This window comes from Elgaria multicarinata, chromosome 1 (assembly GCF_023053635.1).
Source record: "Elgaria multicarinata webbii isolate HBS135686 ecotype San Diego chromosome 1, rElgMul1.1.pri, whole genome shotgun sequence".
Lineage (NCBI taxonomy): Eukaryota > Metazoa > Chordata > Lepidosauria > Squamata > Anguidae > Elgaria > Elgaria multicarinata.
Window position 1 is genome coordinate 47,094,478 of NC_086171.1, and position 10,232 is coordinate 47,104,709.

The 10,232-nt window shown below is 39.5% G+C and overlaps 1 protein-coding gene across 1 annotated transcript; it reads left to right on the forward strand.

Annotated features, from left to right (window-relative positions):
• The first annotated feature begins 495 nt into the window (after nucleotides 1–495).
• On the forward strand, nucleotides 496–9,915 carry ARL5B (ADP ribosylation factor like GTPase 5B). Its single transcript, XM_063127523.1, has 6 exons — nucleotides 496–649; nucleotides 3,082–3,142; nucleotides 4,807–4,954; nucleotides 5,617–5,700; nucleotides 6,478–6,629; nucleotides 8,827–9,915. The coding sequence occupies exons 1-6, from the start codon at nucleotides 604–606 to the stop codon at nucleotides 8,873–8,875; spliced, it is 540 nt and encodes a 179-aa protein (XP_062983593.1). The 5' UTR covers nucleotides 496–603; the 3' UTR covers nucleotides 8,876–9,915.
• The last annotated feature ends 317 nt before the right edge of the window (nucleotides 9,916–10,232 follow it).

Sequence of the window (10,232 nt, forward strand, 5' to 3'; positions counted from 1 at the left end):
CTAACACTATAGAAGAAACTTACTCTCCAGAATACACCCGCTGGAAGTGGGATAGTACCTTCTAAAAAAAGAAAAGCAAATTCATTTAGGCACGGGACTGCACTCCGGGCATGAGAGGAAGATGACGCTACCGACTTAATTCTTTCTCGTCCAGAGGAGCCGCAGTCTTTAATGAAACGACAACACTTCCGGTTCCCTATTGAACGCGCGGGGCAACCTAGGCAAAGGGCTCCCGCTGATTGCAAGCACCATGCATTTGCCCCGCATATGGCGCCGCTCGAATGGAAGCAGGAAGTGAGGCCTATGTGTAAACTATGTTTCTAGGGGAGAGGGAGAGCCCATCCCTGTTTCGGCCCTGCGTCAGCGTTAGTCACGGCAAGTACGTCCTGTGCGCGGCCGGACGTAGTGACGTAAGGTACTGGGGAAGGCAGGCAAGGCAAGCCAGAAGGATGGGCAGGGTTTCGCAGGCTGCCGGTGTGGCTTAAAGCAGCAGCCGGAGGAGGAGTCGGGCTGGTTTCGGTCCCACCCACTTTCTCCGTCGCGTTGGATAAGAAAGAACAGAAGAACGGTACTTAGTAGTGGAAATCGGTTGCTCCGTTCGGGATGGGTCTCATATTTGCTAAGCTGTGGAGCTTTTTCTGTAACCAGGGTGAGTAGAACGAGAAGGAGGAGGCGGCGGTAGTAGTAGCAGCAGCAGCATTTGTGTGGGAAGGATTCGTAGCGAGTATGTTGGGTGGGGGCTTCGCTGGAGTCGAACAGGTTTGCAGGCAGGGCAGTGATATGGGAGAAGGAGGCAGAACTGTGGGTTGAGGGGAAGTGAAGATCACTGCTTGGCTTTAACAATAAACCCAGGTCTTGGAGGAGGGTGAGAGCCAGTGTAGTGTAGCGGTTAGAGTGTTGGATTGGGACTTCGGACACCCGGCTTCAAGTCCCCAACTCTCTGAGTGACTGGGTCAGTCATTGACATTCAGCCTAACCTACCTGACAGGGTTGTTGTTAGGATAAAATGGAGAGAAGGAGGACCATGTAAACCGCCTGTTCTTTGAAACAGGAAAAACGATGGGGCATAAATATAGTAGATTTAAAAAATAGCAAGGGGGGTTCTGTTGAGTTGCAAGATTTGGTAGGTGGGCTATTTCTTTGTTCTCATTTATTATGTTTTTGTTCTGTAGAAGGAGTGTAGGGCCTGCTTCTCCATCTCCACCACCTGTTTCATCCTTTTAGCAACCCTGTGAGGTAGGGGAAGTTGAAAGAGTGTGACTGGCTACTGGTCACCCAGTTGGGTTCTTTAGCTGCATGAGAATTTGGAGCGGGCTCTTCCCCCAGTACTGGGTCTTGACACTCTGGAGGAGCAGGCAACGGTCACTGACCTGGCAAGACCGGTCTTTGAGCGCGAGGAGGTTGTTTTTATGAGGGGGGAAGGATGGTATCATCTTTCACAGGCTACAGCAGGAGAGGAGAGATGGTAGGATGAGAAAGGAAGAAATGGTGAAAGGTTGATGGAGTTAAGTTGGTGCATGAGGGCAAACAAGTTCACTTGTTGCTGGTGGGAGTGTCGGTTGTTTAAGTGTATGTTCCGGATTTGAAAAAATACCATGTTGAATGCAAATATACTCCATTTGGACAGAAGATTTATTTTGCCAGGTGATGGGTTTTCTTCTTTTCTACTCAAATTTGCAACACCAACGTGTTTTTCTTGGATTTTGAAAGCTTTGCTTGCAAGACAAATATGTCAGTATTTTTCCAAGCTATCGCGTTCATTGCTATTTTAAAATGTTTCACTTTTAAAAAAAATAGCTACTGCAGCATAGTAGCCGCTTTGCAAGTTTGCTTTCATTTTCCTTTAAAGAATTTAAATTAATCTAAAACATATGATATCAGATGCATGCATAATAAAACCCTTCAGCCATTCTGATGTAGACCCTCACTTGTACAATTGGGGGATGGAGGAGTTGCCATGCAAAGTTGTCTTAGTACATTCATTTTTAATGGAATATTGGTTAACCTTTTATGAGACCTGATCAAACATTCCACTATCTTGAAGTTACAGCACAAAGAATTCCCATAAGCAGATATTATTTTGATGATTATCTTCATGGTGATTGTCATGTTAGGGTCCTGAACTAAATACTCTAAAGATGCTTTCACATGGCAACAGCTCTATATGCAACAGCTGTCACGCCAGACCTGTTCACCATGTGGATTGTCTGTACTTTATGGGAAAACTCTCCTGCACTAGCTGTAAGCCACAGATGTATGACATTGGTGCAGGAGATCCATTGCATTAGTTGCTTTCTCATGTAAGGGCTGTTGCTTGGATTTGCCACCATATAGAAACATTCAATAGCTTCTATATGGGGGCATAATGTGAGAATAAATCCTAAGATATTGAAACTTATGGTGATTTGGTTATGCAGTAGCTTCAAGGTAGTGAAAATACTGGTTGCGTGTCAGAAAAGGTGAAATGGAGGGTTGGTGGTAGTAGTAAGTTGACTTTGCAGTGATGGCTCATGTGATGTAGCTTGCATTAAGCTGACAAACCTTTGAATGATTTTGAGAGAAGGGGGAGTTCACACCACTTGATAAGACCCCGCCATTGGATTATCTTGGTCATGGGCTACTGACATTTAATGAGATGGAATTAAAAGATGCTCAGGCCCCACTATGTGTTTACTTTGGCTGATAGTAAACAGATAGGCTTTTTTAAAATTCATCTATGCTTTGCTGATATTTGGAAATGGCTATAAAGAGAACAGTGGCTTTAAAATATCATTGTTCTCTTTTTCCTACCCAGCCTTTGGGGCTTTGGGATTCTTGGGAAATTTGGAGTTCCAAGGATGGAGGAAGGGAGTCTATGGTAGACCAGAAAAGAGTTTTGAAAAGTAATGGCTTCTTAAAAGTGTGCGTAGAGAAGCTTGTCTTACCTAGTCATTTAAAGGAAAATGTTGAGTATCTCTATCAAGCTACTCCTCTAAAAAACAACAGCCTAGAATATATAATTGTATTGGAATGGCAGATTACATATAAGTATAAGGTGACTTCACATTTACAACTGCTCATAACTGTTCACATTTATTGTAGAACACAAAGTGATAATTGTGGGACTTGACAATGCTGGAAAGACCACCATTCTATATCAATTGTAAGTATTTTAACTGGATTCCCTCAGTCCTTGGGATATGAAGCTGATCATAATTGAATGCTTGGGGAAGGGTTTACAAATATTGGGAGAATAAGGACAACCTATCCAGAACTGGAAAATAATTTTGATTCCTCAGGGTCAAATTTGGCCTGAAAGTTTGAAGCTGGTGTTTTTCAGACTTTAGCATAAGAAAGCTGCTATGTTCTTCTAGACTTCCTCTAACTCTTTGTATTTATGAACAAATCCTATTTTACCAGGCATTGATAGTCTAATTATTGATGGAATGTCTTATTGCTGACCGATCCTGTATTACCTACTTGTCTTAGGGTATAATGCTGACACATATAATATTCTTTGAGCGGATTACTTCATAATGTTGAAGTAGCATTTATAACTGTCATAAGCTGTGGTTGTAAAAGCCACAGGCAGGTAATTAATATACTTGCTTTCTGCAAGAAGACAGCGAAATAAACTTAAACAAGAAGGACTATTTCGGTGGAATTGTGCTAGTTTGTTTTTAAATAGTTCTTCTAATCTGTCACATTTAGAATGTTTTACATTAACTCCAAGGGTTCATAATAAGCTAATGACAGAATTCCATATGCAATTTCTCACTAGAGCCCTTCTTAAAAGGACAGTTACTATGGAATTCATTGCCACAAGATGAAGAGATGGCCACCAACTTGAATGGATTTAAAAGGAGATCAGACAAGTTCATGGAGGATAAGGCTATCAATGGTGACTAGTCGTGATGGCTATTTATTACCTCTAGTATCAGAAGCAGCATGGCTCTGTTTCCTAGTTGTGGGACTGTGCTATTGAAGTCAATGCGCTTATGGGATTCCCACAGGCCATTGGCTGGCTGCTGTGTGAACAAAATGCTGGACTCAATAGACGTTGTTTTGATCCAGACTGGCTCTGACATTCTTACAAAGTTTTATGCTGCTAAATGTTTCCATGTAATTGAGTCCATGAGTATAAAATTAGGGCTGTTAGCAGTAGGTGGGGGTAAATTCTGCAGTGGGGTGCTTTCTCTACTTGTGTAGGTTCCCTGTAAGATTTCGAAGCCTGATTTTTCAGGGTCTATATTGTATGGGGCGCCTTCAGAGCTAGAGCTGGATCCTCGCTGCATATGTTTCCCCCAGCATGTGGAGGGTCATGGAGATGGGCACTGAGGAGCCACAGAGGGAGTGCTCTAGGCCCATCTCTGCTCTCCCTTCTTGCACTACTGAAATTGCTTGGGTGGTGAACTTCTGAATAGGGTGAGTGTTAGCTGGTAGCCCTCTCTCACGTAGTACCTTTTCCATAGCTATAATCACAGAGATGGCCATTATCTCTCTGAATTTATGACCAGGTTCATATAAAGTTTCCTGAACAGTAATAAACCTGCATCTGTGATCATGTGGAAGAACTTAGTGAAAACCAGTCCAAAGCTTATTACTTAATAAGAAAAAATAAATATGTGAACCGCCCAGAGAGCTCCGGCTATTGGGCGGTATAGAAATGTAATAAATAAATAAATAAATAAATTTTCTGAACGGTCTTATTGGATTCTCTAATTTTACTCCAGAAGGCAGACATTATTCTATGATAACACGTTTTTTGTAGAACTGATGATAGCTGCATTCTAGATCTCACTCAGCATACCACTTCTTCCCCTTTAGTCTAATGAACGAGGTGGTTCACACTTCTCCCACGATAGGAAGTAACGTTGAAGAAATAATAGTAAAAAACACTCATTTCCTCATGTGGGATATCGGAGGGCAGGAGTCGTTACGGTCATCCTGGAACACCTATTACTCAAATACAGAGGTATGTTGATGTTGTTCCTAACTCTGACAATTCTGTGTTGGCAAATTGCAGGAGGATCTTCACAAGGATAAACTAGAACCAAGTTACCACTTTGGCCAACAGTATTAAGAGGGAAAGATACAACAGTATTAAGAGGGAAAGATACAACAGTATTAAGAGGGAAAGATACAACAGTATTAAGAGGGAAAGATACAAGAGGAAAGGAGGAGGGAACTAGCAGAGGAGAAAGAAATAGAAAATGTATTTTTTTAAGCCTCTGAAATGCTTTTCAGGTCTTAGGAGATAACTTCTCTTTTTTACTCCACCATAAAGATAAACTCTTGATACTGATCTCTGATAAATTTGAATGAGAGGGATACTTCCCAGGTACTTGTGTGCAAAGCAAACATTGTGTAGACACAACTCTTGCAGCTGTAGTTTCATAAAATTTCCTTGCCTTCTACTGCTTCAGAAAAGAGTAAGTTGTTCAAGGGTATTAAGTAGAGGCATTTTGTTTTAACACAAACGTAGCATTTTATAAAAGTGCCCTTATGGCACCTTAAAGACGAAAACACTTTGCTGTTTTTGCTGCAACAATCTCACACAGAAATTGTATCACTTTGCATGTTCCTGCCTGCATGGAAACACGTCTTCTTAGCTCTTGGCCTTTCTTCTTTCCACAGTTTATTATCTTTGTAGTTGACAGCATTGATCGAGAGAGACTGTCCCTCACAAAAGAAGAACTCTACAGAATGTTGGCCCATGAGGTACTTTGGATTTTACTCTTCTATATTCTATATGTATTCGAGGAATGTAGTCTTTGGCTAGGATCCAACATTTTGCATAAGTAGAAGGCAGTCTTGCTAGTGGAAGGCAAACCCCAATTTTCACCATATCCCATGCTGTTTTGGAGGCTTCGCCAAGCAGCTTTGTGGGCTGTGCAGTGGGCTGCAGTGTATATGTGTAGTGGGGGAAATGATTAAATTGGGTTGGGGGCTGCCTTGTGCAAGTGGAAGTGCTTTCTGCTCATGCAACAACATTTTTGTATCTAAGTTATTTTTAAAAACATATGCACAGACACAAAAACACACATCAGAGTAGCTGCATATTTAGACAGAAACATAGACCTACAACTCTCAGCAAGGCTGGCTGAAGAATGCAGGGGGTTATTTTTCTGTCTAAACACACAGAGAATTGTGCACTCAATCATTTTTTTCCTGTTTCCTGTATGTTCAAATGGATTCTGATCTCAAATCTTACTTGTTCTGACCATGAGAAGTGTAAAAAGAGTGGTGATGTGTGTCGATGCTTTGGAAGAGAGTATAGGGGAACAAATATGAAACCCATGTTTAAGCAATTGGCAGAGTTACAGCTGCAGCAGTCAACACATTTAGACTACTGAAATTTGCTCTTTTTAGCAAATAAAGCAACATCAATATGTTAATAATAAATACATATTATAATAGCATTATTCTTTGTGATGTTTTAAGTTTATGAAACTATTAAGGTCTTAACACAAACTTTCTAAATACACATCCGTACAGGATTTGCGGAAGGCTGCAGTTCTCATCTTTGCAAACAAGCAAGATATGAAAGGTTGTATGACAGCAGCTGAAATTTCCAAGTACCTCACCCTTAGTGCCATAAAGGATCACCCTTGGCACATTCAGTCCTGTTGTGCACTAACAGGAGAAGGGTAGGTATCAGTAATACTAAATGAAATGACTTCAGGTAGAGAGAAACAGGCAACTTTTATTTTCTCTGTCCGTGTTAAACGTTGTGAGGTCATGTTAGTGCTTCCTAATTTCAAGGTAGCATTGATAATGCCATCTGCTCTGATAAGGAGCAATTTACTTTAAAGTGAAAATGGTCCCTGGCTATGAGAGTTATAGACATGAAGCTATTGTTGTGGGATTAAAATGCCATCATTTGTCCTAAAAATTGAAATGTAAGGTATGCATGCTGTCAAATCTTAAAACAATTACACTAAACAATTTCCAAGTAAAGTGTTGAGTAGAATATTCTAAATGACTTAGAAGTATACTTTATTGATTCCCCCCCCCTTATTCAAACATATAGGTTTAAATATTTTGGCTGCTGGAAGAAAATTGGAGACATATGCAGCACATAAAACTACCATGACATACTGAAAAACTTGTCACACATGTATTTTTTAAAACTGCAGCACAACAAGCAATTATTATTTTACATACATTGTTTTGTCCAAAGACTGCTGAATTCCATGAGTGAAGAGTTTCTGCATGACAGGGTTTGTTAATTTAGTCTGTACCTCTTTTGTCAATGTGCATATCTCTCTGACTAATTAGTAAATCTCTCCAGTAAGCACCTTTAAACTGAGAGTGTAGTATCTTTTTAAATTTGAGCTGTTGCATTACTGCAGTCTGGTCTACACATGGAACAGAATGAGGTGGTAAAATCATGAAGTAGTAGAATGGGTAATATATTATATTCTTGAATGTTCCCCTTAATTTATTTATTTTTTTAAAAAAAAACTCAGCAGAGAACATGCTGGCTCAGAACATTTATCTCTGATGTCATGATTTTTTTTACTAGCAGACTTCTTATGTAGTGAAGCATTCAAAAATCTTAGCCTCCCCCCTGTAGTTTGAAGTAGTACATTCCACTCTACTATCCCAGGATTTCACATAGGCAGTCCAGGCCTATGTGGAATAATTCCTGATGGTCTGGGAAAAGTAACAAGTCCGTTCTGACTGGTTGTACTTCTCACTTTTCTGGAACGAATGAGAGCTCAGGTGCTGCTAACCTTGAATACTGAAAAAAACAATCCTTAGTTTTAAGGTGACTTAAGAACAATGACACATAAGGAAGTTTGAGGATCATGCAGTCTTGTCCTTTCTGTACCTTAAACAAATTGCTGTCACACTTTTCAACTTTTATTCCTAAGTATAAGGGCTAGAAACATTTTTTAATGAAGGAAAAACAGTAATAAGTACTCATTAGGCTCTCTCAACCAGTTGCCTAACAGCTGTCAGTAGTTGCCATCCCTAAATTGATAGGGTGTCTTAATAATGTTGTTTTGTGTCAGTGCCGAATCACCCTCTGTACATAAATATGGAGAGTAAAATAATTTGGGGGTTAGAAACTCTTCATCTATATTTAAGTCTTGAATTTTAGCCTGACTGGCCAAGTTTTAGGGTATATATATTCTGGAAACCTCTGAATTCTCATATAGCTGTTAAATGCAGTGGCTTGGATCCTAATTTTTGTTCCATGAACTTTTGTGAACCCCTCCACAAAAATAAGGTTGGGGGCTTGCATCAGAAAGAGGTTAGCCCTAATAGTGGACTCCCTTGTGCAGACGGAAGTGACTTCTACTTCTCTAACAGCCTCTTTGAATCCAAGCCAATATTATGAAGGACTCTAATACGACTCTTGCACAATGTGGTTTAGCTTTTTAAATCCCCCTTTCTTTTCACTCCATTCATGTGTCTTATTCCTTCTTTTAACATAATAGGTGAATTATCAGATGCGAAAGCAAACATTGTAAATGGTTAAGATGTAAGACACAACTTAACACGTGTCCATTTACAAAACACCTTTTATTAAACAACAAAACCGTGCCGTAAACTTCACTATACTTACCTTATCGCATTGCCAGACAGCTTTCAGAAACTTCTCCAATGTAGTTTTTCTTATTAACAATACACAAACAAAGACATTGCCTGTCCGTTTTAAAAAATGAAACAAGTGTGGTGTTCAGTAATATACTCCATTTTATTTAGTTGTTAAAGTTTTATTTTAAAACATTGGGGGGGGGGGGGTTGTAAATGGGTGAGATAAATTGGTAATGTGGTTTTACACCATGAATATTACTGAGTTTTCTCTTTCCTAACCCATCTACCCCACCCCAGATTGTGTCAAGGTCTGGAATGGATGACATCCCGAATTGGAGTAAGCTAACTGCTTTGGATAGAAAGTGACACTTATCCTATGGACAAATACCTTTGTGGTACACTTTGCTACTCAGGTAGCAACATATTTAACTTAAAAACTTCTGAAACCTCCGCAAGCAACACTTGAATCAAGTGCAGCTGAAACATAAAAGTATTTTTTAACCTTTTTAAAAATGCACTAATCTTGGATGGATGAAGAAGTGACGACTATCTGAAAGTTTGTTCTCCTGACTACATAAGCTACGTGACTGCCTTGTAACAAAACTTACCATTGTAAAAGCTCCTTGTTACTGCTTATAGTAATAGCTTGTAACATTGGTCAGTCTCCTTCCTTGTTTCTATGCTGCAACAATTAGCTTTAAGAATCCCAAGAGTGTGGATATTAAAGTCAACGTATTTCCAGATGATGGGAGTTCAAATATTGATACACGCTACAAGAGATACACGCTCTAAAACAGAAGCAGGTATTTATTTTCTGCCGTTGCCTTTCTATTTATGTAACTGTCATTGTGCTTCTACCTTGCCAAACATATACCAGTTTTAAAACTTTAGTTGACTGCTAAATGTTTTATATTGGTTTTTTCCTGGAAATACCATTTTTGTATGTGAAATAACCATGAAATGTGCTTCATGTTACCAAGGAGGACTAGTTGACCGCACTGTGTTTTAACAATGCAAGTTTAATCGGAAAACGATTCAGATATATATATATGGGGGTTATATTTTCCACAACAATGTTGATTACGTTATTTGAAAGCTAATCTCTTCTGGATATTGTGCTATTAGCCAACGAGGTTCTACAGTCTGGTTCTAAATCAGTGCGAGGCAAAAATCAGTTCTTAAAATCTGTATGTGTGTAGTATGAATTTTAACAAATGAGGCCTAATTATCTTCATTGGAGAAAAATCAGAGCAAAAAGTATTCTTGCCAATAACTGCATTCTTCTGGAAATTGGTCCAACTTTTCTATATAAAGCCTGACATTCTACAGCATGGGCATACTGCGTTATTTCGAGTAGTCCACTAAAGTGGTTTGCATTCCTCCTCATTCACTGCAAAATTTTCAAAACACCTAGTTGTTCCTCTTTTACATCTTTGATGGATTTCCTGTCTTAAGACAATGCTAGTGCTGTATGTGGTCTGACACCTAGCATTACATAAATGGTCTAAAGCAGAGATGAGCAGAAGGCAGATCTCTAGATATTTGAGATTTGAAATCCAAAATACCTGGCAATCTACTTTTTGCCTGCTCCTGCTTTAAAGAAAAGCTTTTGTTTGATATTTCAGTGCTGAATATAACTCTAGGGAAGTTACAGTCCACATATCAGCTATCGTTTGTGGCTTAAGTCATGAAAAAACTGTGTT

What these genes read in the sequence shown, in the direction of transcription:
- ARL5B (XM_063127523.1), top strand. Translation starts at nt 604, where the DNA reads ATGGGTCTCATATTTGCTAAGCTGTGGAGCTTTTTCTGTAACCAGG. An exon ending in ACCACCATTCTATATCAATT is followed by an intron (nt 3,143 to 4,806) that starts GTAAGTATTTTA and finishes CTTCCCCTTTAG; the next exon opens with TCTAATGAACGAGGTGGTTC. An exon ending in TGTGCACTAACAGGAGAAGG is followed by an intron (nt 6,630 to 8,826) that starts GTAGGTATCAGT and finishes ACCCCACCCCAG; the next exon opens with ATTGTGTCAAGGTCTGGAAT.